The following is a 27,303-nucleotide window of genomic DNA, read 5'->3' as shown; positions in this document are numbered from 1 at the left end:
CAACTCAGTTAGATGATTTTCTGGAGACAAATGAGGAGAACTCACCAGAAATGCTTTGGGAAGGAATCAAGGTGATAATACAGGATACAGCCTAGAAGTATCTCGGCCCAATAAGAAGATCAAGAGACCCATGGATATCAGATTCAACATGGGAACTAATCAAAAGAAGGTGGTTGGAAAAACAAAGAGAGACAGGGACTGAACAGTATAAGAGATAACATAGAGAAGTCAGAAGAGCAATCAAGCAGGACAAGGAAAAGTTCTATACTAATAAATGTGAAGAGATAGAGTTCCAGTTGAGGAGGCTCAGCTATAAAAGGATGTTTTATTTAGTTCATGACTTAAAGCAAAATTTTAAGCCCAAATTGAATGTCATCATAGACAGGAACGGAGCATTATTAACAGAAGAAATGGAAATCAAAAACAGATGGAAAGAATACTGTGAGGAACTGTACAGTAGAGTGGATAAAGAAAATGTGGAGGAGCCCTCTCACCAGGAAAATTTTGATTTGGAACCTCTTCTGCTTAGGCATGAAGTTGAAAGAGCAGTTAAGCAGCTTAACAGCAGCAAGGCACCAGGTGTAGATGAAATCCCAGTAGAGTTAATTAAGGCTACAGGGGATGGAGGTATAAGAGTGTTTCATAGATTGATTACAAGGATATGGGAGACAGGATCATGGCCTAGAAACTGGAAGAAGTTTGTTTTCATACCACTACATAAGAAAGGAGATATGAAAGCATGCAACAATTATAGAACTATTAGTTTAGTATCTCATGCAAGCAAAATTTTATTGAAGATCATGCCAAATAGGATTGAGGCCAAAGTTGAGCAGAGATACCCGAGGAACAAGCAGGTTTTAGGAAAGGTAAGGGCACCAGAGATCAGATCCTTTGCCTTAGACAAATCATAGAAAAATTTAGACGTCTTCCGCTAATGTGTTAGAGCTTTCTAAGAACACAGTCAAAAGCTTTCTAAAGCTTTTGATTTTGTTCAGCATGTGAAACTGTGGGAAATAATGAAAAGAATGGGTTTTCCTCAACACACTATCTGGTTGATAGCCAACTTGTATGGGGAGCAAGAAGCCATAGTAAAAACGTGTTGGATTGACTGATTGGCTTCAGGTTGAAAAAGGAGCAAGGCAAGGATGCTTACTTTCTCCTCACTTGTTTAGTATATATGTTGAGGACATCATGTGTGAAGCATTGGATAAGCTCAAGACAGGAATTAGGATAGGAGGTAGATTGATCAGTAATCTGAGGTATACTGATGATACCATACTCCTCTGTAATGACAAGGAAGAACTAGGAAAATGCTTGATAAAGTTAACAAGATCAGTAATAACAGAGGACTCCAACTCAACCCTAGCAAGACAGAGATTATGGTTCTCAAAAGAAATACGAACAGGGAAGCTCTTCAGAAACAAGTTCCTTAATGGAGAAGGAATTGAGGAAGTCGGCAAGTTTTGAGTACTTGGGATCCATTATTAATGTGAAAAATTGCTATTCAGAAGATGTCAGAAGAAGATTAGGAATGGTTAAAACAATAGTCAGAGACTTGTCTAAAATCTGGATGGATCTGTCTCCATGGAAACAAAGTTGAGGATTTTGGATGCAGTTGTTTTTCTAACAGCAACTTATGGATGTGAGACTTGGAACCTAAAGAAGTCAGATAAGAAAAGGATATCTGCTCTTGAGATGTGGTGCTACAGAAGGCTGTTGAGGATATCATATACTGAAAGATGTACAAATGAATGGGTGTTAGAAAAGATCAGTAGAACTTTAAGGCCCCTTAAGCATATTGACAAAAGAAAGTTAAAATATTTTGGACACATTGAAAGGATGGAAGGAGGACTTCTCAGAACAGTAATAGAAGGTAAAGTTCCTGGAAAAAGAGGAAGGGGTAGACCATCAATGAGATAGATGGATGGTGTGTGGAGCAACTAATCTTCAGAGAGTTGTAGTCTTCAGAAAAGCAAACAACAGGACTACATGGTGAGGCCTGGTGTAGCATATCACTGAACATCAGAGTGACTATATGGCATCTGTGGATGTCCAGTGAACATATAGATAGAATCCCCCCTCCCACACACACACATGCTTTTATGATGAGTATCGTTCTACCTAAGGTTGCTGACTGACTGAGATCACAGTGCATAGCTGAAAATAAAACATTTTAATTACTATTAAATGTTCAATAATAGAATTAACATGATTTATTTTTTATCCAATGATTGGTGCCGTGGTAGCACTTCATCACTCTGATCGAAAAATATCGATTCAAGTCAGAAATTCTACTTACTGATGCCAACCTACTGAAACACATGTGCGCACGCGCACACACACACACGCGCACACACACACACACACACACACACAATGACTCCAAAAACTATTAGATAAAGATGCATCCTGGATTCATAAAAATAAAAACCTTATAATCCTAGGCCTCCCAGAATTTATAGGGTACTAAAAATATGTAAGTTGAACACACGCCCTTGAGACCCATAGCAGAAAGTATTAGTTCCCCTACTTATTACAGACCACACTTTCTCTTGCATTTAAACTTTATGCACTTCAAATCTTGCTTGTCAGACTTTCATAAAGATACTGACATTGTTAGTTTTGATTACATAGCTTCCCTATTCACTAGTGTACCCCTCTCCCAATTAAAGGAAACCTCAGAATTAATTCAGATTCTCCTTCTTTTAACATGGCAGCTTTATTCAGTTTTACCATGCACTCAGGTAAATTATATTATATGAAAAGGAAACCTACAAGCAGTCTGAAGGCACAGCTGGGGCCCCCCCCCCCTTCCCCACCAATCTTTTCATAGTACACTCCCAAACTCTGGCTACACTATGTAGACAACATATTCGCCATTTAGTCGCATTGCTTTTATAAAGTTTTGGCACACCTCCACAGCCAACATCCAAGGACCTGGTTCACCATTGAAAAGGAAAACAATAATTATCTGCCATCTCTTGATGATCTAGTTATAAGACTACCCAACAGATTCTTATCCTTTTTTTTTTTCTTACTTACAGAAAATCTATCAAATATCAAAATTGGAGGTGTTAATCTCAGCTCTTTGCTTTATGTGGATGATGTTATACAGTCATACCCCGACTTTGTAGGTGGGACCAACAAAAAGCGCGTAAGTCTAATTCGCGTAACTCGGGATATCATTTTGCATGTAATTTATATATACAAACATACAAAATATTAATTAATTGGGACCAGAGGTTTACAAAAACACGTATATTTTTTAATAAATATAATCATAATTGTAGTTTTTCATACATAAAAAAAGAAAGTTATTTTGATGTCGATGGTTTCATAAAATAGATTCGTCTGACGGCATAATGTGTTTTTTTGTCACGCAAAATTTCTTCATAGCAAGCTAATGATTTTTTTATTCCTTGCCTTGTGGGTACAATTCATTCCTCGTTAGAATCTATGTCCTCCAAAATCTGTAAACCTTTCTTTTATGATTGTTCTTACTGTGGATTCCTGTAGATCGAACTACTTTGCTAGCTCACAAATTTTCATTCCGCCTTCAAAATCCTTAATAATGTTGAGTTTTGTTTCCAAAGTCAATGTTTTCTTTTTCTTGCCAGCTGTAGAAGAATCGGACTTGCGTCTTTTGGACGACATTATTATTTTTTATGTGATAAAATTTTTATCTAGAACATAACATTAAACAATTGCAAGGTTTGTAGACTATAAAAATCGTGTATGAATGGAGACCACGCTAAACACGTCAGTGCTTGTTCACAGCATGTGCGACACTGGCGAATGTGGCTGGCGCCGGAAAGATATGACTAGTGGTGAAGCGGGACGGGAATACGTACATACAAGAAACTGCATAAGTCGGGATATAACTGTACTTCTAAATAAATCCGCTACAAGTCTGTAAGATTCCCTGACTAAATTGAATAACTGTTGTAATAGATATGGTATGAAGGTCAGCAATAAAAAGACAAAGACAATGAAAATAGGCAAAAACATTGAAAATATCAACTGCATTGTGAATGGAGAACTTATCTTCTTCTTCTTCTACAGCTTCTCCCACTTAAGTGGGGTCACTGTTTGCTATGAGTCTCCTCCACACCTTCCTGTCTTGGGCTGTCACCACATCCAAGTTCTTCATCTTCAAATCCTCTTCTACCAGCTCCCTCCATCTCTTCTTTGGCCGCCCACGCTTCCGCCTTCCTTGCACATCCATCTGCATGACCCTTCTTCCCACATATTCGTCCTCCCTCCTCATCACATGACCAAACCATCTCAACCTTGCCTCCTGTATTTTCGCTCCTAAGTTCGTAACTTTCACTGTTCCCCTGACATAGTCATTTCTCAGATGATCCTTTCTGGTCACACCGCACATCCACCTAAGCATTCTCATCTCTGCTACTTCCATCCTGCTGATGTTATTTTTCCTCAGGGCCACAGTTTCTATAGCATATGTCATAGCTGGCCTCACTACTGTCCTATAAATTTTGCCTTTCAGATTGATCGGCACCCTCTTATCGCATAACACTCCAGCCATCTCCCTCCAGTTCCTCCAACCCGCTTGTATCCTGCATCCCACTTCCTTCTCAGCTCCTCCATCTTCTTCCACTGTTGAACCTAAGTATCTAAAGTTTCTCACCTTCCTGATGACATTTCCTTCCAGCTCCAGATCTGTCTCCTGGCCACCGCCCACTGCGCAACACATATACTCTGTCTTACTTCTGCTCAGTCTCATACCTCTCTCTTCCAGTACTTTTCTCCATCTTTTCAGTTTAGTTTCTGCTTCTTCTCTTGAATCTACACACAGCAAGATGTCATCTGCGTACAACATTGTCCAAGGTGCATCTTCTCTCACCTCCTCTGTTACCACCTCCATCACAATATTAAACAGAAACGGACTTAATGCTGACCCTTGATGTAAGCCAACTGTTACTTGAAAACTTTCTGTCTGTCCCAAACAGGTCCGAACACTTGTCTTCACATTTCTGTACATTTCCTGCACCAACCTGACATATTTCTCCGGCACCTTCTTCTCCCTCAGACACCTCCAGACTTCTTGCCTTGGCACTCTATCGTATGCTTTCTCCAGATCAATAAATACCAGATGTAGCTCCCTTTGTTTCTCTCGATATTTTTCCATCATCTGTCGTAACCCAAAGATAGCATCTGTTGTTGATCTACCAGGCATGAAGCCAAATTGTTCCTTTGCAATCTCAACCTCCTCCCTCAATCTACCATCAAGAACCCTTTCTAGGATCTTCATTGTGTGGGACATCAACTTTATTCCTCTGTAATTTTTACAGTCTTGTGCATCCCCTTTACCCTTGTAGATGGGAACAAGAGTACTATCCCTCCATTCCTCGGGTATATTTTCCTGTTGGCAAACTTTCATGAACAGGTCCCACAGCAGGTCAATTCCCTCTTCCCCCAGTGCCTTCCATGCCTCCGCTGGAATTCTGTCGGGGCCCACCGCTTTTCCATTCCTCATCCTCTTCATGGCCTCCATCACTTCCATTCTACTGATGTTCTGCACCATCCCCTCAGAAGGCTGCCCATCTCCTCTGTGAGTCCTTGCATTTTCCTCATTCAAAAGTCCCTCAAAGTATATTTTCCATCTGTTTCTTATGTCCACATCCCTCCATAATACTCTTCCTTCAGCATCTTTGATCTGCCTCACATGTAAGATGTCCTTAGCTGCTTTATTTCTACATTTCGCTAGTTGGTAAATTTTTCTCTGTCCTTCCTTTGTTTCTAATTGATCATACAGATCTTGATATGCCATGGCCTTCGCCTGTGCCACAACTCTCTTGGCTTCTTGCTTTCTCTCTTTGTACACCTCTCTGTCCTCTTCCACTCTTGACTCATCCCACTTCTGCTTTGCCTTCCTCTTAGCTGTCACTGCCACTTGTACATCATTATTCCACCACCAACCCTCCTTCTGCTCTCTAATCTTTCCAGATGTCTCACCAAGTACCTCGATTGCACAGCTCAGGATTACTTTTGAATTATGTTTCCACCAATCTTGTACACTTTCCAGTCCATCCGAAATCCTCTCTAACACTCTCTCCCTGAAACGATTCCTCACACTCTTCTCTTTTAAGCGAAACCACTTAATTGTCTTCATCCCATGGCAACCAGAAGTTCTTATCTTCGATCTTATTTTAAAGTATGCGCACAGCAGTCGGTGTTGTTGTGCTACTTGATCTGTTGGAATTACTTTACAATTTGTCACAACCTTAAGATGTTTTCTTCTAGTCAAAATGTAGTCAATTTGTGAGCTGTTGTTACCACTTCTAAATGTTATCAAATGTTCTTCCCTCTTGAAGAAAAACGAGTTCACAATTGCCAGATCAAACGCTACTGCAAAGTCCACAACCCTCTCTCCTTCCTGGTTCATCATTCCCACTCCGTGGCCACCATGCACCCTTTCACAGTCTCTATTCTGTCTTCCTATGTGCCCGTTCAAGTCTCCTCCGACAATCACCATCTCATTTTCTTCCAATTCCCTCATTTCTTCATCTAACACGTTCCAGAACTCATCTTTTTCCTCTGCTGTACAACCAACTTGCGGGGCATATACACATAATACGACCACCCGCTCTTCTCCAAGACCCAATTTCATTCGCATGATCCTGTCGTTCCTTCTACCCACGTCCAGTACTTCACCCTTCATTCTGCCACACACCACATGGAGAACTTATGGAACAAGTAAAACATTTCATCTACTTAGGCACGATTTTTAGTGAAGATGGTAAGTTAAATATGGAAGACAACAGAATCAACAAAGCTGGTATGGTAGTCAGTCAACTGAATAAATTTATATGGAATAAGAGAGAAATTAGCCAAAACACTAAATTAGCTGTATACTTTAAACCAATTTTAACTTATGGATCTGAGAGCTGGGTTAGAAGTAAAACACTTGACCGAAGACTAGAGACTACAGATATGAGAGTCCTGAGAAAGATTAGTGGCATGAACAGATGGCATCAATGGCAATATTATATTAAAAACAAGGATATTAGGAAAGAACTTGATATTGTCAGCATCCAGGAATGCATTAGCAGAGCTAATCTCAGGTGGTATTGTCACTTAAACAGAATGGGCAAAGAAAGATTAGCAAAACAAGTTTTCTCTGCCAGGTTGGCAGGAAAAACACCCAGAGGAAGACCAAGATATAGGTGGATTGATGTAAATTTTACTGACAAGATATAGGTCTGTAAAAAGTGCCTTAGAAGACAGAAATATAAGACCTGATAATATTGGAGTCTTGACATTTAACAGACTAAGTTGGAGAAAAATTGTAGATAAGAAGTTAGTAATAATGTATTGATGTAATGATGTATAATAGTACTCTATTTCATATAGTACTATTATATCATCTACACTCCTTGGGGTATATATCAGGAATTTGATGATGATGAAAATCTATCCACACTGGAAGGTATATCCACTATCTGTCACATCACCATCTCTCCCAGTATGCTCTTATAAAAACCTTAGTAAATTCCTCAAACCACACTAGTCTCCCCACAGAATTTGTTCACATCTACAATACTTTTTTTAGCCAATCAACAGAACACTGCCCATCCCTCCAAATCCATAATCCAAAAAAATCCATTGTCATTCCCTATATCCAGAGCATATCAGAAAAAATTTCATGTGTTCTGAAAAGGTATGATATCCAGACCTCCATATAAAAAATTAGCCACCCTTATCTGCTCCATCATCTAGTCAGCGCTTCCCAAACTGTGGGCGGGGGCCCCTTGGGGGCCGTAGGTTTTGTTGATGGGGGGGCCGTGAAATAATGAAAACAATTTTAAAATGTTTTAAGACTAAGTAGATTTTTTTTATTTTAAAAGAGACGTATTTAACTTTTATTATTTATTATTTCTTTTTTGTTATTTTTTATATTTTAATGGAAAAATTCACACATTGGTGTTGGTTCACAAACTTTGCTTCCTGAGTATTTCGGCGCTTAATGAATATTAGTAAATATTGCTTATTCATATGTTTCATTTCAAAGCGGTGGTTAATTGTATTTACTTCGAATGCTCTCCAGGGAAGCTCCAAATCTTCTTGTCCCTTTCATCACACATTCGTAATCAGGGACTGTTGATATTGACTTTATATGCATATCAAAACTCGTTTTATACTCTCACTGTCATCCGAGCTAGTTTTCTGTTACCAATAAAAGTTTCGCATATACTTCACACATGAAAAAAAGCTTAAACAAGTTCATGTGGGGAGATAGTAACTCCCTTGCAGTGGTAAACAACACGCCCTCCCTAAAAGCCACTATACTGCAGAGGCAATAAAAACGAGTACTTTTATTATGCCAGTGAATAAGGTATGAGGAGTCTGTGTAATATATTTCTCAACAAATACTGCAATTAGAGACAACTGGGATAAAAACACTAATTAATGAATCACATGTCCCCTCATACAGAAACTATGCTGTATAGACTGAAACAAAACCATATTTTGCATGGGCAAACACAGTAGCTAACTAAAAACTATTGTTATTAATTAGATGTGTGTGAGTTCGATTTCCCAAGGCATCAGTAAAATTCAACCGAACGTGTTAAAATTCGTAAAAGTGTTAAAACTAAGTAATATATATATATAATGAATGTTATGGCAGTTTCACATATGGAATTCGGTTGAAGAGAGTTAGCATTTCAACTCAATTGTCAGCTATGCTTTTATCTTTCAGTGCGCGATCTTTTGTTATTACCGCACCAATCATATGCACGTTTTAATAACCTGCCTTTGCTGTCTGTTTCGCGTTAGGCTTAATTACCGTAAAGGGAGAAAAGTCACAAAAGAGAAAACTGTTCCTGGTCCAGGGATTCCCTTATTCAGGTAATATTCACTAATTTCCTGTTATCAGTCTGTGGTGTACCAGTATCGGTAAGTGGTGATATTATTTGATCTATTCTACGTTAAAAAATTTAACCCTGAGATGGATAAGTGGCTGATAAAAAATAAAAAAAAATTCCCGCGAACAATCAGAAGAAGCAGAAACAGACTCAAAAAAAAAAAAAAAAAAAAAAAAAAGAGAGAGAGGACAGTATTTCATATTTTACCAGAACAGCCAGCATCGTCTTCAGAACCAAACGGTAAGAGGCAAAAAATGTAATATATGCATTTGATTTTTGCAATATTTGATGTGTATGTTTTGTATCGAATATAAATACAATAAATATTATAATAATATATCTCTATTACGATTTTTTTTCAAGGGGGGGCCATGAAATATTTTAATTTTTGCAAAGGGGGCCGTGACATCCAGAAGTTTGGGAAGCACTGATCTAGATCATTCTGAGGTCTACAGCATCCCTTGCTCTTGCAAACTGTCTTACTTTGTACAAACAAGAAGAGCGAATATCTATCTGTAACAATACAGAAACTATGTTCATGACCTACACTATAGCTACTCTGAGGTAACTGACCATCCCAGTGATATGAATCATTGGATCCATCGGAGAAAATTTCCCTTTTATACAGAAGCAGATATAAGAGACTTATCTACCACAGCATTACAACATTTGCTAAATCTTAATAAATTTTGTTACCTCACTTTACCAAAAATCTTGGTGGCCATTGTTGTGAGACCTTTAACAAGATTCCATTACTGCACTTATAAAGGATCCAGTTAGGACTGTAGGATCCTCACTTAGTCTGTGTTTGCCTTCCTATAAATTAAAGATGCCAAGCAGTTATATTCTTGGTTTTATCCTTTATCCAAATGTAAGCAAACAAAGTTTGCGTGTGAAGTAACTTTATCACTGGGCTACTTGTATATAGAGGCTAATCACTTCACATCAATTGCCTTAGTATTCCATAATGCTATGTATTATGGGAAGAGCCACTATCCAGATTGGTTTTGACCTTTATTTGTTGAAAGTTTTTTCACTTGGTTATACTATAAATTAAATATGCCAGGAAATTATATTCTTGGTTTCATCCTTTATCCAAGCGTAAGCCAGCAAAGTTTGTGTGTGAAGTAATTTCACAACAGAGCTACTTGTATATAGAGGCTAATGACTTCACATCAATTGCCTTAGTATTAGCAGTTTGCCTTCCTACTATTGTGTCTGTATGTTTTGTACTCATGAAGATGCCTTGGAGGGCAAGGTCAAATATTGTGCAAAGTAATTTATTTGCTAAATAAACTTATTAATTATTTGTAGACATATGTTTCCTTCACTAAATATTAACATGAAAAATCCAGTGATTGAGTTTTACATCACAAAATATTGTATACGTATTTGGTTTTTTTTAAAAGAAAAACAAAACGAACAGAAAAAAAAAACATTGAGTCTCTGTGCCCAAATTACTCTGGAAGTGGTTAAAGTGAATTGTTGTAACGTGTTTCATTCTTCATTTAATGTCAGTTTGTTTTAAAAGTATTTACAGTGCAGTACATTTTCATGCCTTCAAAAATGTCTAGAAAGAGGAAAAAGTGCATCTTTAGAATACATATAATATAATATAATCCTTAAAGAAGTAGAAAGCCAATAATATTAAAGGAGAAGCATGAAATTTTTAGCCTCAAAAATCTGAAATGAAATTTATAGAAAAAAATTTATATTATAATATAGTACAATATAAATATAATAATGTATAACCCTACTTCATGCTTTCATGCAAAATGTTTTGGAGGCTATTCAAAAGCTTATAAATAGAGGAAAGAGTACTGTAAAAGGAGTCAAAGATGATAAAGGTGACATGAAAACTGAAGATAAGGATATCCTAGATGTCTAGAGTAATTGCTTTGAAAGACTGTTAAATGAATTTGGAAGTTTATTTTGCACTTGGTTAGACTATAATAAACATGTGGGTAGTGACCCTTCCCTTAATGCATAGCATTGTACATGTCCGCAAGGAGGTGTACTTTGCATTGTGGGAGATACTGAGACAAGGAGTGATGAGTTGCCAGTGGGTTGTATCACCGTACCACCAAAGTTTGCACCTGAAGATATTTTCAGGTGCAAACTTTGTTCGCTTACACTTGGATAAAGGATTAAACTAAATTTATTACTGTTAAATGAAACAAGCAGTGACAAAATTATCCTAGAAAATTTTCAAGTGGAATGCAAAGAGGAATACATATCAATACTTGGGGTAGAAAAAGTCATTAAAAAACTTGAAATGTAGAAAGGGCAGCTGGAGTAGATGATATTTGACCAGAAATGCTTAAGTATAGAGCTATAAAAGTTCTGCGGTGGCTACACTGCATAATTCAGAGGGCTTGGTCAGTAGGTCAAATATAATAATAATGTATAGCCCTACTTCATGCTTTCATGCAAAATGTTCTGGAGGCTATTCAAAAGCTTAGAAATGGAGGAGATGGGGGAATAGAGCTGTAATAGTTCCCATCTATAAATTATTATTATTTTAAGGCATCTCTGTAGTCTGGTGACTCATCATATAATATCATCATCATTAACCATTATACACACAAATCCTATTATACCTCTCCTTGAATCGATTCACCATCAGGGAACTCGCAACCGATTCTGGCAATCCATCCCACTCACTCTCCATGCAAAAAATCTGATCCTCACACTCCTACTAACCACTCTCTTACACAACTTCCACAGATGGCCCCCTACTTCTCCATTTGTCATATATTGAAAAATTTCACTTGCATCAATCAGGGAACTCGCAACCGATTCTGGCAATCCATCCCACTCACTCTCCATACAAAAAATCTGATCCTCACACCCCTACTAACCACTCTCTTACACAACTTCCACAGATTGCCCCTATTTCTCCATTTGTCATATATTGAAAAATTTCACTTCCATCAATTTTGTAAAACCTCTTTAATATCTTAAAAGTTTCTATCAAGCCCCCTCTTTTCTGCCTGTCAACTAAACTTTGTAACCCACAAACCTTCAACCTATTCTCATAGAGAGTATTCCACAGACATGTTCACCATCTTGGTCACTCATTTCTGAATCCTCTCTACCACTTCCTGGTCTGCAAAAGAAAGTGACTAAATCAATGTGCATTAGTCAAGATATGTCTGAATTATAACCTTATAAAGAGGGATAATAACTTCCTTATCTTTACTTGTTAGCATGTTTTTTAACATCCAAGTAATTTGTTGAGCTATTTTACCAACTTTTGCAATATGCCCTTTAACTTCAACTCTTTGTCCACTATTATCCCCAAGTCCCTAACCTCATCAGTTTCCTGCAATCCAATACCATGAATATGATACATCATATGCAACCTTTTCAGCCGAAAGTACATAACCTTACATTTTGCAATATTAAATTGACAATCGTTAACTTTTGCCCACAATGCTAATTTATTTAAATCATCCTGCAGGATTTGTACTTACGTTTTGTAGATCTGAAAAAGGCATATGACAAAGTGCCCAGAGAAAAGCCTTTCAAAACATTACAATTACATGGAGTGAATGGAACATTATACAGAGCAATACGTAGCCTATATTTAAGTTGTCAGTCAGCAGTTAGAATTGAAGGAAATACAGGAAGATGGTTTGATGTAAAATCAGGGGTAAGACAAGGATGCACATTATCTTCACTCATTTTCATCATCTCTATGAAAGATCACATTATGAAAGAAAGTGGCATTAAGCCTGATATTGGAATTAGAGATTTCAAACTTAGCTCTTTGCTTTATGTGGATGATGTTGTACTCCTAAATACATCTAGTTAAGTCTCCAAGATTCTCTAACTAAATTGAATAACAGCTGTAACAAATTTGGCATGAAAATCAGTAATAAAAAGACCAAAAGTATGAAAATACTTTTGGTCTTTTTATTTAAAAGGAGTTAGAGATGATAAAGGTGACGTGAAAACGGGAGAAAAAGATATCCTTTAAGTATGGAGTAATTACCCCGAAAAATTGCTAAACGAAACAAGCAGTGATAGCACAGTGGTAAAAAAAACACTCAACAGGCATACAGTCAGGAATACATATCCATACTTGAAGTAGAAAAAGGCATCAAAGGCTTGAAATGTGGAAAGGCAGCAGGAGTAGATGATATTCGACCAGAAATGCTGAAGTATGATGGTATAAAAGTCTTACAGTAGCTGCACTGCATAGTTCAGAAAGCCTGGAGAGAGGGACAAATTCCTGATGATTGGAGTAGAGCTCTAATAGTACCCACATATAAAATGGGAAATAAAACTGAATGTGAGAATTACAGAGATATTTCCCTACTGAGTGTTCCTGGCAAGATCTATGCAAGTATACTTGAGAAACGATTGAGAAGAATTGTGGAAGAAAAGCTTGCTGAAGAACAAGCTGGATTCAGGCCAAATAGAGATTGCCAGTATTAGATTTTCACTTTACAACAAATAGTTGAGAAATCATGGGAACATAACAAAGATCTGTATTTAAGTTTTGTCGATCTGGAAAAGGCATATGACAAGGTGCCAAGAGAGAAGCTATTCAATACGCTACAGTTATATGGTATCAATGGGGCATTAGTCTTTATTTGAGTTGTAAGTCAGCAGTTAGAATTGAAGGAAGTACAGGAAGATGGTTTAATGTTAAGTCTGGTGTGAGACAAGGATGTACATTATCCCCTCTGTTATTCATTATCTATATGGATCACATTATGAAGGAAAGTGGTGTTAAACATGATATCAGAATTGGAGATGTTAATGTCAGCTCTTTGCTTTATGCAGACACGATGTTATACTTCTAAATAAATCCACTACAAGTTTGCAAGATTCCCTGACTAAATTGAATAGCTGTTGTAATAGATATGGTATGAAGGTCAGCAATAAAAAGACAAAGACAATGAAAATTGGCAAAAACATTGAAAATATCAACTGCATTGTGAATGGAGAACTTATGGAACAAGTAAAACATTTCATCTACTTAGGCACGATTTTTAGTGAAGATGGTAAGTTAAATATGGAAATAGACAACAGAATCAACAAAGCTGGTATGGTAGCCAGTCAACTGAATAAATTTATATGGAATAAGAGAGAAATTAGCCAAAACACTAAATTAGCTGTATTCAAGACAGTGTTTAAACCAATTTTAACTTATGGATCTGAGAGCTGGGTTAGAAGTAAAACACTTGACCAAAGACTAGAGACTACAAATATGAGAGTCCTGAGAAAGATTAGTGGCATGAACAGATGGCATCAATGGCAATATTATATTAAAAACAAGGATATTAGGAAAGAACTTGATATTGTCAGCATCCAGGAATGCGTTAACAGAGCTAACGCATTCCTGGATGCTGACAATATCAAGTTCTGTTTAAGTGACCATTCTGTTTAAGTGACCATCATCAGACTGATTTGGAGGAAAATTGTAGATAGGAAGTTAGTAATGATGTAAATTTTTCATGTAGTACTATCATATCCTGTACACCCCTTGAGGGTACATGTCAGGAATTTGATGATGATGATGATAAATTTAATAAAGCAAGTAAAATTAAGTATAGTCTCTGGGAAAAATCCCATGTTACTCCTCTTAAACACTTATTATAATTATGGCTATTATAGCCTGTTTTTGTTTAGGAGTGACCCTTATTTAACTACAATGGCTATCAATACTCAAGAGGGGTATATATATTTAGGACATTATTGGTGAGTATAGAAGGCAATTAAGGTAGAATAAAAGAGGTGGAAAAATTTGGTACATACCTTTTTTTTGAATCTACGATGTCTTCCACTTCCATGATCTCGCTGAAGGCATCGTAGATTCAAAAAAAGGTATGTACCAAATTTTTCCACCTCTTTTATTCTACCTTAATTGCCTTCTGTACTCAGCAATAATGCCCTAAATATATATACCCCTCTTGAGTATTGATAGCCATTGTAGTTAAATAAGGGTCACTCCTAAAAAAGAGGCTATAATAGCCGTAATTATAATAAAAGTAAGTAAAGTTATTTCAGCTATTTAAGCACAGTTTTTAGTGAAGATGGCAGGTTAAATCTGGAAATAGATAATAGTATAAGCAAAGCTGGATGATGGATAGCCAGTTGAATAAATTTATATGAAATAAGAAAGAAATTAGCCAAAACACCAAACTAGTAGTATACAGGACAGTGTTCAAACCAGTTTTAAGTTAGGGATCTGAGAATTGGGTTAGATAAAGCACTTGATCCAAGACAGACTATAGATATGAGGGTTCTGAGAAAAATTACAGTAGTGAACTGATGGCATCAATGGCAGAAGTATCTTAAAAATGAAGATATTAGAAAGGAACTTGGTATGCTTAGCATTTAAGAACGTGTAAGCAGAGCTAATGTAAGGTGGTATGGCCACTTAAATAGAATGGGTGAAGAAGGGTTAGCAAAACATATAAAGAAGACAGGAAAGAGACCCAGAGGAACACCAAGGTCTAGGTTAATTGATTCAGTCAGAAGCACCTTAGAAGAATGAAATGTTAGAAGTGCTTGCAAGTAATAGACTAATTCAGAGGAAAATTTGGATTGCAGATTATCCAATAGTAATTCTGTACCAGATAGTAATTCTGGTACAGAATTACTACTGTTAATTTGAGTGATCTGCCAATAATAATGTAAACTTAATCATGTAGTGCTGTCATGGTGGTCTGAATACCCCCTGAGGGTACATATCAGGAAATTGATGATGATAAATAATTAGGACTCAAAAACAACCATCCATTGCATTTTAATGAAAAACTTGAAAATTGTAATAAAAAAATTTAAATGAAAAAAAAAGAAGTTAAATTTGTGACCATAAGTGCACTATGTTATTCAAATCCATACATTTTTTAGATGCACTAGTTTTTCCTTAAACTAGTTTTGGTAAAACATATTTAATAACATCGCTTTTCTATTTTTGTGGGTCTCTTAACTAGATAAATAATTCACCAATTCATAAAATTATGGTGAATTACTAAAAGTCTGCTTTTAAGAATAAAAAATGTTCAAATGTTGAAATCCCAAAACATATCTCTATGTATTTATGAGTGCAACCATAGAATGTTTTCTTGCATCTATTTTTCATTGTTATGCTGACCACATGATCTTTTTAACTGGCATAAGATGAAATGAAGAATCAAAGATTTGTTCCTTTTCTCTGGGTAACTAGAAACAAAAACAAATTCAGTTGATAAATATGCAAAAAAAAAAAAAAAAGATCCAAATTTGGTGGAATTGAAAAAATACATTGAGTGCACATTCTAATTATGGCATTGATATCTTTGCGGGTTCGGTACTTCACTCTCAAGTACATACCTGTTGCTGTTGACTTTATCAAGTTTTGCTTGTTTCAAACTAAAAAAAAAAAAAATTCATGTGTCTCAGAAAATCATGGTCAAGCAAGATTTTACAGATTTTTTTTTTAATACTTCTAAAAGAAAATTCATAGTAATATGGAAATTGATTTAAGCACTATTACAGTATGTAAGCACTCGCTATACTTTTGTAAAAATCCAAATCCGTCAAAAGTTATGAGGATGTTAGACCATTTTTCGCCTGTGCTATAAAAATATAATTTTGCTCTTACAAATGCTTTGATTGAAAAAAATTGACATCACTTGAGAGAGAAATTTTAATAGCAATTCCATTACTAAATTTAATTAAATTTCATCTTCAGTACAGAATTACTACTGTTGATTTGAGTGATCTGCCAACAAAAATGATCTGATCATACCAAATGTGAACACTTTGACATATTTTAGTGTGCATCCTATAAAATGCTTAACTTTCAAAAGAAAGATTTTGGTATTGTGACCACATGTTAATTAAGATAAATAAAGATAAACAAACCCGACAAGTTTCGTTTGTCATTTGACTTACATCTTCAGGGGTTACAGGTAACTAAAAGTTTAAACACAAGAAATGAGAAATTACCAAAATAGTTCATTAGATGTTGTTATGGCAGTCTAATTGTTCATCAAATTAAAAAATGAGAATGCAGTATCTATACATATGTTAATACATGCTATGTTTGAACAATGCTGGATGTTGTCAGGTTCACTCTTTCGCTCTGTCCAAGGTCTGACTTAGGTATATTTTTTATGAATGCTGACCAAACTTGGTGTAGAATTAGGCCCTGGTTTTTGTTGCATTGTGTTAGGATTCTAAGCATATTTGCAGCTTCCTTGAATTTTCTTGTGAAACATTTTTTTTCAATATAAGACATGTTCGTTTTATGCCAGAGTACATTATGGCTGGTAGAAGTTGTGGGTGATGCTAGGTCTGATTTGTATTCTCTCCTTTTTTTTTGTACATCTTTTTGATGTTTGTTCATACGAATTTCCCCTGATCTTCCCATCTGGCCTATGTAACAGATGCCACAGGAACAATAAATTTTAGAGACACCTGGTTTTTTTAAAGGGGGATGTAGAAATCTTGATACTTTTTCTAGCGGTAGAAAAGCTACTTTAATGTTATGCTTGCATAGTAATTTGGCCAATTTGTCTGTAATATTCTTGATGTATGGTAGCGTAATTGCATTTTTGAAATATTGCTTTTGTGAGATGCTTATAGTAGGTGTGTTGAGGATTTTCTTGATTATCTTAGGTTCAAACGATTTTTTTGAGGATCTGTGTTAAATAATGTAATTCTTCATTCCGCTTTTCTTCTGTGCTGGAAATATTGTAAGCTCTGTCCCTCATGGATTTTATTAAACCTATTTTTTGCATGGGGTGATGGTGTGAGGCAGCATTAAGAAATCCTGTGTTGGTCTATAAATGGAGAAAGATAATCTGTTTTCTTTTTCATTGATTTCTATTAGGATATCATTGAAAGATATTTTTTTATGTTAAAAAACTCATTTCTTGTGTTTAAAGTTTTCGTTACCTGTAACCCGTGAAGATGTACCTTATATTCCGGCATACAAGTCGATATTGGAATTTTTTGAGTTTATTTGATTTTTTATAGTATACTTGTTGTATAAGTCGACTCGAAAAATTTTTTTTTCTCATTGACCAGTTGACCAATAGTGAACTAAAGTGCAATGGCTCCTTTTAAAAGAATGAAATATGACGCGAGTTTTAAGTGCAAAGTGATTAAATTTGCAAAAGAAAATACTGTGTTGCTGCACGTCAGCTTTGAGTAAACAAAAAACTAGTTTGCGATTGGCAGACTAGTTTTTGCAAAATAAAACCAGATACAGTAATAAAATCTTTTAAAAAATGTGCTACATCTAACAAATTAGATGGCTCGGAAGATGATTTTGTTTACAATGATGACGAAATTGATGCTAAATCTGATGGAGAAAACGAATACAATTTATATGACGATATACCGGAAGAAATTACAGAACCAGAGTACAATGAACTTTTCATACATTTGACAGTGAAAATTAAATTTTAATTATGTAGTTACCTATTTTCTTTTGTAAATAAATAATTATATAACATGTAAATAAATTTGATATAAGTTGAAATATTATTATTTATTTACCCTTTTTGTATATTTCTAATAAATTTAACAGATTATGATACGTACTAGTTTTTTTTTTTGGAAAGCAATCAATTTTTGACCTGGCGTGTAAGTCGACCTAAAAAATTTAGTACTTTTTTTCCAATGCTGAAAAGTCAACTTATATGCCGGAATATACGCTAAGTCAAACGACATACGAAACTTGTCAGGTTTGTTTATCTTTATTTATCTTAATAAACATGTGGTCACAATACCAAAATCTTTCTTTTGAACTGCTAAACCACAGAAACCTATGCCTATGCTTAAATTTATTAAATTTCATTTAGCTAATATAAAATTATTGTTATGTGCAACTTTTGAAACCTTTCTTCCCTGTAAATGGGCTGACTGAAATAAAAATTGTGATTCCTTGACAAAGTTTTTATAAGGATTTCAGATACCAAATGTCATTAAAACTCATCCAGGAATAACTTTGTTTATACATTTTGCAGCATGCATCAAAAACCATTTTCATAATCTGTGTGCATGTGTGCTCAAAAATATTGCTGGTTTTAAATTTTGATTGCTTAATTAAATTCTGTTATATATATAAAAACTCTCTTATTCTTTTGTAACAGGCAGCAGATTGATGGATTCTACTTCCAGTAATTTTAAGGATGTAGAAGATGAAGATGAATTTGAATTTCCTAACACATTAGAAGGATTTGGCTACAAATTTAATGACTGTAAGCATTTGAAATATTCCTGTTATTTTCAACAGTTGTTGAAATATGATATATCTAATAATACTAAACTTCTGAACAAAATACTAGATTAGGGGACTGCCCCTTGTTGTACTGTTTCATTTAATTTTCAGACATATTTTTCAGCTGTTTATATTTTCATCTTTTCACCTATCAACCTTTTCACCTTTTCACCTATGTTAAGTAAAATAAGATAACCGTTATCTTACTGACTCCAAACACTTTTTTCATAGATGCTTTGCTTATGCATTATGTCTTTTCTATAGGTATTTCCATGAACACTGCTCCACTGAACTGACTGCTACTACCATTTCTTCACTTTTTTGTAATCATATGTGAACATGAGTAGCTGCTGGGCTGGGCTGGGCTGGTCAACATTCACATATGGTTCAGACCTAGCGAACCAACTTTTCATCCTCTTCCTTCATTTCTATACCTCTGTTCTCCAGAACAGTCTTACCTATACCATTTTCTCCAATGAGTACAACCCCAGCTCTTCAAGGAATATATTAATAAATTCCTTTCTACTCTCTGCCACTTGTTCCCCCCCCCCACACACAGTACTGGCATCTCATAGGTCTTAAGGCCTTTTATATGTTGGTTTGATATAAAAAGCAAGAATATTTTTGTTATTACTCTTGATGGTTCAATAATTTGATCTCAACATTAGCAGTATCACTGGCCATCAGTTGATCTCTAACTAAACTTCTTGGCAGAAATCTGGGCTCATCCTACATCCATTTAGTACTAGATAACATTTATAACTTTGAGACATGAACATTTGTACTCAACCTCAGCAGTACAAATGTTCATGTCTCAAAGTTATAAATGTTATCTAGTCATTTTCATGGACCTCAGCTGAGACATTACAAATAGCCATGCTCTAATGCCATCACTCCCCTCAAGAAGAATAGTTTGTTTGCTTGTTTAATATAATATAGTCATTCATAATAATATAATAGTATATAATGATAAATACTAGTATATTTATTTGTGTTAAGTTCAATTGCATGGTAAATGTAAAGCACTCAAATTAGCAAAAATCAGCCTCTTTGCATCTTGGTTTGTTGTGCTGATTGCTATAATAGGTTCAGTTGTGCTGCTGATTTAAAATAAACTTATGCAAGTTCGTTATTAAATCTTTATACAGATATAAATCAAAAACAACTATCATAAATCATGATTGGGTGATAATTACTGTCTTGATAACAAAGAAGACAATAAAATTTTTGAAGACAATAAAAAAAAAAGCAGTGCTTATTGCAGTATAGTATATCATCTAGAACGTTTAAACCCAATATTCCACTTACCACTATGAACATCTCATTTTTCCTTTCATGGTAGATTCATTGGTCTGTTGCCAAATAGCTTGACTTATTAAAAACCTGATACTGCTTATGATAGAACAGTTAATCCTATCTGCATTGTATGCTGTAGTTGTAAATTGTGTGTGTTCCTCTGACTGTTTTGCCTGTGTTGAAGGAAGAAAAACTTTTATTTTATCTGTTTTCATCAATTTTAAATATTTTTTTTGTATTTTTATTTATTTTATATAATCCAGAAACTCTGCCCTAGAGACTAAACATTGAACTTTTCAAGCTACTTCAGATCCCCAATAAATGGGGCAGTATTCTCACACTGGGCAATGAAATTCATCTCCTGCTAATGACAATCATAAACATCCATGCTCATGGTGGGATTCAAACCCACAACTCTTTGTGCGTTTGAATCCCACTATGGGCATGGAGTGTATGTGTTCTCCAACCTTTTGTGGGTTGGAGAACACATACACTAGCCACTCAGCCGTCTAGTCCAGCAATTTAAAAGGTTTTATTAGACTTCTGTTTTATGGCATACCTATCCAAGAAAATTTGAAATCTTATAGTGTATTTAGTACTTTGGGCATTCTATGTGTTAAATAATTATTTAAACTACATAAAGGCTCTCAGTTGCAAAGCAGAGATGCATTCCTCAGTCATCAAGGATCTGATTTGCTTCAATAACAGAAGTTTTGATATTAAACAAATTTTAGTGCTCAGCTTTAAATTTTATTTTAGCCCAAAGAAACTAATTATGGCAAATCACTATAAGAACATGACAACTACCGTATTTTCTGGTGTATAAAACGCTCCTATGTATAAGATGCACCCAAGAAATTTAATACAATTTTCTGGAAAAAACCTAAACTTTAAAGTATGATTTAAAAAAAAATTTTTTTCAATGTTGAATCACATATTTATGAAAAGAAATAATTTTGTCTTTATATTCTTTTGGCGTTTTTTGACTGATTTTTGTTTTTGTATGCATACAAAGTCCACTGCGTTTCATGAAACGGTAACACCATGACGCACCACCTTTAAGATCTTCATGTTACGCTCACAGGTTACTTTGACTGCATGTGTACGAATCATTTTTGTTGAAATGGCAATGCCATTTTGCTGATTTTCTTGCACCTATTTCAAAACTTCGGTCTCTAGTTCTGGCCACTTTGCAATTTTTCCATGTTCCGCGCCCTTTTCATTATGCAAATTGTACAAAATCTCCTTCTGACCACGCCAAGTTCTAATAATTTTTTCTGTAGGCGGAGGTCCAAAATGTCTTTCAGCTTCCCTATTCCCGTGTTCTTCCGCATATTTTATAACCTGCAATTTGTAACTTGAAGCATGTGAATGTCGTCTGTTTTTTTCCATCACTAAAATCTATGGGGAAATATCAAACTGAACACAAAATATCTCAAAACGTCAACTCAATACTGATAAACATTGCTAACTGATTACTCGGATAAGATATTATGAAACTTGAATAGGGACTCCCCATTCTTAGCCAATGATGCACATGAAGGTCACGCATCAATTTGATTACACCATTAACCGCCTACAAAGATCTTGGAACATAAAAGGGAGTGCATATGACTTTGAAAAGAGGAAACAATCTTTACCTTCATTATATAAGATGCACCCCATTTATAGGGTTGGTATAACTTATGGTTGTATCTGCTCCTCCAGAAATCCTTAGAAAAATATTCACTGGGCCAAATATTTTTCTAAGGATTTCTCTACCCTTGCCATCCAGGTTTCACATCTGTAGGTAACATTTGGATGAATTATTGATTTATATACAGGTAACCCTCGTATAATGCGGTACTTGTACAACGCGGTTTCGATATAGCGCTGTCTACAAATTGTAGTAACCCTTGTTCGACGTGGTACTTATATGATAAAGGGTTACTACAATTTGTAAACTACCGTTTACAAATTGTAGTAACCCTTTATCTTTTCATATATTTTTCACCATGCGACTTTAAAATCAAATTTTATCTTCATTAAATTTGCATCTGCCCATATCGTGGATGTACTTATAAATAGCGAATTTATATCAGGGGAAATACTCTTTAGCACGGATGTACGTCATTTGTTTGTCGTATATCATCATCATATTCCTGCAATGTACCCTCAAGGGGTGTACAGGATATGATAGTACTACATGAAAAAAATTACATCATTATTAATTTCCTATCTATAATTTTCCTCCAAATCAGTCTGTTACTTGTCAAGATTCCAACATTATCAGATCTTATATTTCTATCGTCTAAAGCACTTTGTACCGTATCGATCCACCTATATCTTGGTCTTCCTCTGGGTCGTTTTGCTGCCAACCTGACAGAGAACACTTGTTTTGCTAATCTTTCCTCGCCCATTCTGTTTAAGTGACCATACCACCTGAGATTAGCTCTGCTAACGCATTCCTGGATGCTGACAATGTCAAGTTCTTTCCTAATATCCTCGTTTTTAATATGATATTGCCATTGATGCCATCTGTTCACGCCTATAATCTTTCTCAGGACTCTCATATCTGTGGTCTCTAGTCTTTGGTCAAGTGTTTTTCTTCTGACCCAGCTCTCAGATCCATAAGTTAAAACTGGTTTGAACACTGTCTTGTATACAGCTAATTTAGTGTTCTGACTAATTTCTCTCATATTCCATATGAATTTATTTAATTGACTTCCCACCATACCAGCTTTGCTGATTCTGTTGTCTATTTCTATATTTAATTTACATTCTTCAGTAAAAATCGGGCCTAAATAGCTGAAATGTTTTACTTGTTCCACAGGTTCTCCATTCACAACACAGTTGACATTTTCAATGATTCTGCCTATTTTCATTGTCTTTGTCTTTTTATTGCTGACCTTCATACCATATCTATTACAACAGCTATTCAATTTAGTCAGAGAATCTTGCAGACTTGTAGCAGATTTATTTAGAAGTATAACATCGTCTGCATAAAGCAAAGAGCTGACATTAACATCTCCAATTTTGATATCATGTTTAATACCACTTTCCTTCATAATGTGATCCATATAGATAATGAATAACAGAAGGGATAATGTACATTCTTGTCTCACACCACATTTAACATTAAACCATCTTCCTGTACTTCCTTCAATTCTAACTGCTGACTTACAACTCAAATAAAGACTAAGTATTGCTTGATATAATGCCCCATTGACACCATATAACTGCAGCGTATTGAATAGCTTCTCTCTTGTCTCCTTGTCATATGCCTTTTCCAAATCGACAAAACTTAAATACAGATCTTTGTTATATTCCCATGCTTTCTCGACTATTTGTCGTAAAGTGAAGATCTGATCCTGACAGCCTCTATTTGGCCTGAATCCAGCTTGTTCTTCACCAAGCTTTCTTCCACAATTCTTCTCAACCGTTTCTCAAGTTGTATACTTGCATAGATTTTGCCAGGAACACTCAGTAGGGAAATACCTCTGTAATTCTCACATGCAGTTTTATTTCCCTTTTTATATATGGGTACTATGAGAGCTCTACTCCAATCATCGGGAATTCGTCCCTCTGTCCAGGCTTTCTGAACTATGCAGTGCAGCCACTGTAAGACTCTTATACCACCATACTTCAGCATTTCTGGTTGAATATCATCTACTCCTGCTGCCTTTCCACATTTCAAGCCTTTGATGGCTTTTTCTACTTCAAGTATGGATATGTATTCCTGACTGCATGCCTGGTCAGCGTTTTTTACCACTGTGCTGTCATCACTGCATGTTTCATTTAGCAGTTTTTCAAAGTAATTACTCCATACTTCAAGGATATCTTTTTCTCCCGTTTTCATGTAACCTTTATCATCTCTAATTCCTTTTACAGCACTCTTTCCTCCATTCTTAAGCTTCTTCAACAACCTCCAGAATATTTTGCCACCTTCTTGATATTTATTTTCTATATTCTTGCCAAAGTCCTCCCATGACTTTTGTTTAGCTAGTTTTACACAGTGTTTAGCATTGTTGCATTTGTCTCTATATTCTCTAAGAGCACAAGCTGACTTATTTGACAGGAACGTTTGATATGCTTTCTTCTTTTCCTTCACTGCCTCTTTAACTTCCTGTGTCCACCAGGGAGTTCTGATTTTTTTATCCTTACAGACAATCTCACCACATGCCTCTCTTGCAGAATCAATCAATGTTTTCTTCAGAGTTTGCCACTGAATCTCCAAGGTTTGATTCCTGTTCTCAAACTCTTTCATTTTTTCTTTAATAATCTTTGTGTATTTTAGTCTACAGTTCACATCTGAGAGCTGCTGAACTTTTATTCGCTTTAAAACTTTCTTACATGTTTTCTTTTCAATATTAAATTCAATTTTATCCTGCTCAAGACTAAATAGTGATCACTTCCAATTTCAAATCCTCTGTACACCCTGGTGTCCTGCACCAGGGAGAAAACATCACTATCAACAATAACATAGTCAATGAGACTTTTCTTATTCCTAGCCTCTTCTCTCCATGTGAATTTGTGCACATTTTTATGTTGGAACATGGTGTTAGTAATAACCAGTCCATGTCCTGAGCAGAAATCCAACAGATATTTGCCATTATTATTAGCTTTGCTCTTTTCTCCAAATTTTCCCAAAATATTTTTGTATGTCTCACAATCATTTCCTACTCTGCTATTTAGATCCCCAACCAGGACCAACTTTTCATTTTTCATTGTGTCTGTTGCTTTTTCTAAATCCTCAAAAAACTCCTCCACTTCTACCTTAGTAGAACCTTCTGTGTGACCATAGCACAAATAAGTCTCATTGTCCAGTTCCCCATTCTCATATTTGCCCACATTACTCTACTTGAGACTGACTGCCATTCAAGAAGATTAGCCTCGTATTTTGTGTTGAATACTATGGCTACCCCTTCTTTTCCTTGATTGTCATTGCCTGAATATAACATTTTGTATTTATTGCTCAGAAAGATCTCACCAGTTTTGGTCTTTTTTGTTTCAATCACCCCTATTATGTCGATCTGGTACTTATCTAATTCCTCAGCTAGCTCCATTTGTTTGCCATTCAGGCTTCTTACGTTGATAGTACCGATCTTTAACTCTGGTGATGTTGAGTTGGGGTTTGTTTTCAGATTTGTTCCAAGTTGACTTTTCGCTGTTCGCCCTGGTTCCCTGGCGAAAACAACGGGGGCTTTGTTTAACCGGGTGACGCCCCAGCCGGCATGAAATTCTGTCATCTTGTACCATCATTTTTTATTTTGGTTTAACCAATAAGAATACAATTTGGTCGGCTAAATCCCAAATTGCCAGACCATCCTCATTCGTTCAGTATCCAAGTAGATATCCAACAGGGTGCACCACGAGAAGGTGAGGATTGGACATTAATTTGTTGTATAAAGTGTTTATTATTGAAAATTATCTTCTTTTTCTGCCAGCAAAGGGCATTAAAAATCATAAGTGTGTTAATCTCTAGCTGAGCACTTTATTTTCTGGTGAGTTATATACAATATGTAATGCTTTTTTATGTAAAAAAATTTATTTTTATAGTAATGGCCACTTAGAGCACTTTTCCGATATGGTTGAAAACAAAATTAATGAATTAATTGATGGTGTAACAGATTTAAATGAGGAGGAGCTGGTACAATTAATAGATGACGTCGAACCAAATGGCGGGGAAAGTTCTACCGAAGATTCTGATTGTGATGAATCCATGAAAGAATTCAGTTTAAAGAATCAGTAGAATGATTGGACTTGGCAAGAAAGTTAGGTTTACGGATAATGATCCCTCAATGGAGCGCTTCGGAAAATTCACAACACAATTGGATATTTGTTTACCTGTACATTATGAACTTAATAAAAAATTGCAGCATAGTGGTAAGCAAGGTTTTATTACTGACTTCTTGATATCTAAACCAGCCGAAATATGCAATGAAGAAAATTCATTGCATACTTCGTAAAAACATATCGTAAATAAAGAATTTCTATGAAATGTTAGTTTTGAAGAGAGTGATGACGATTAAAATATGCACTTTATTTTATTTTGGCTAAAACATTTATGCATTATGTGCAATAAAGGTTATGTATAATTTGTATTTTTTTATAAGTTTATACTATGTATTTGTTTCATAGTTTATATGTTTTTTTAACTTATATGAATTACTTGAATTAATTAAAAATATTTTTTGTTGGATATATCATTGTTGTTTATATAATTTAAAAATAAAATAAAAAAACGACTTCGGAACCAAACCCTACTTTTTCTATGTGATCTGAGTCTCGCATAACGCGATTTATATAACGTGGCATTTCTATGGAACCTAACATCCGTGTTATACGAGGGTCACCTGTATTCGTACTTTAGATTTCCATTGGATATTTTTTCAGCTGAATACATATGAGAGAGAGAGAGAATAAAAAAAGCCTGATTATCCCCTTCTTTATTTGATTCTGTACTTCTACCATCTCATTTGGTTGGCTTATGATCATTACTCTACTTTTTCTGTTTCAGAGTTCCCAGTTTTTTTTGCTCTTGAATTAGTTAACTGATTCTGCTAGCTATTAATTGTTATTTTAGGACTAAAGATTAATCAACAGAAAACTATCACTTGTGCTGATTTTTGTAATCCAAATGTTTCTTCTGCTTTCTATTTGGTTCTTGACATGATCATGTCATCTGCATATGCTACAATTTGCACTGATTGTCTTTAGTATCTACTTGCAGTGATCGGATCCCATCAGATTCCAGAGCTACATTAAAAAAGTATTGGAGCTATCTCCTTGTTTTAATCCTTGGGTTATTGGAAAGGGATGTCTTAAATCATTTAGTATTTAAATAATTTAAGAATTTTGTGCTTCTGAATTTTCCATTTTTAATCTTGTAAGTGTTAGGTTATCTAG

General features: G+C 35.4%; 1 protein-coding gene across 4 annotated transcripts in view; it reads left to right on the top strand.

Annotated features, from left to right (window-relative positions):
• Window positions 1–27,303, top strand: part of LOC150092978 (cotranscriptional regulator ARB2A homolog) — a 216,902-nt gene that overhangs the window by 8,897 nt on the left and 180,702 nt on the right. For 3 of the 4 annotated variants that reach the window (XM_090413574.1, XM_090413572.1, XM_090413575.1), the window contains exon 3: window positions 18,992–19,099. In XM_090413574.1, coding sequence (XP_090269700.1) covers window positions 18,992–19,099 — 108 coding nt within the window. The remainder of the gene's footprint in view (window positions 1–18,991; window positions 19,100–27,303) is intronic. The other variant, XM_090413573.1, reaches the window with a different exon arrangement.

The sequence above is a fragment of the Typopeltis vanoorti genome, chromosome 24 (assembly GCF_054136105.1).
Source record: "Typopeltis vanoorti isolate ZY-2024b chromosome 24, IOZ_Tvanoo_1.0, whole genome shotgun sequence".
In the NCBI taxonomy this organism is placed as follows: Eukaryota; Metazoa; Arthropoda; class Arachnida; order Uropygi; family Thelyphonidae; genus Typopeltis; species Typopeltis vanoorti.
This window is presented reverse-complemented; position numbering and strand designations above follow the sequence as displayed.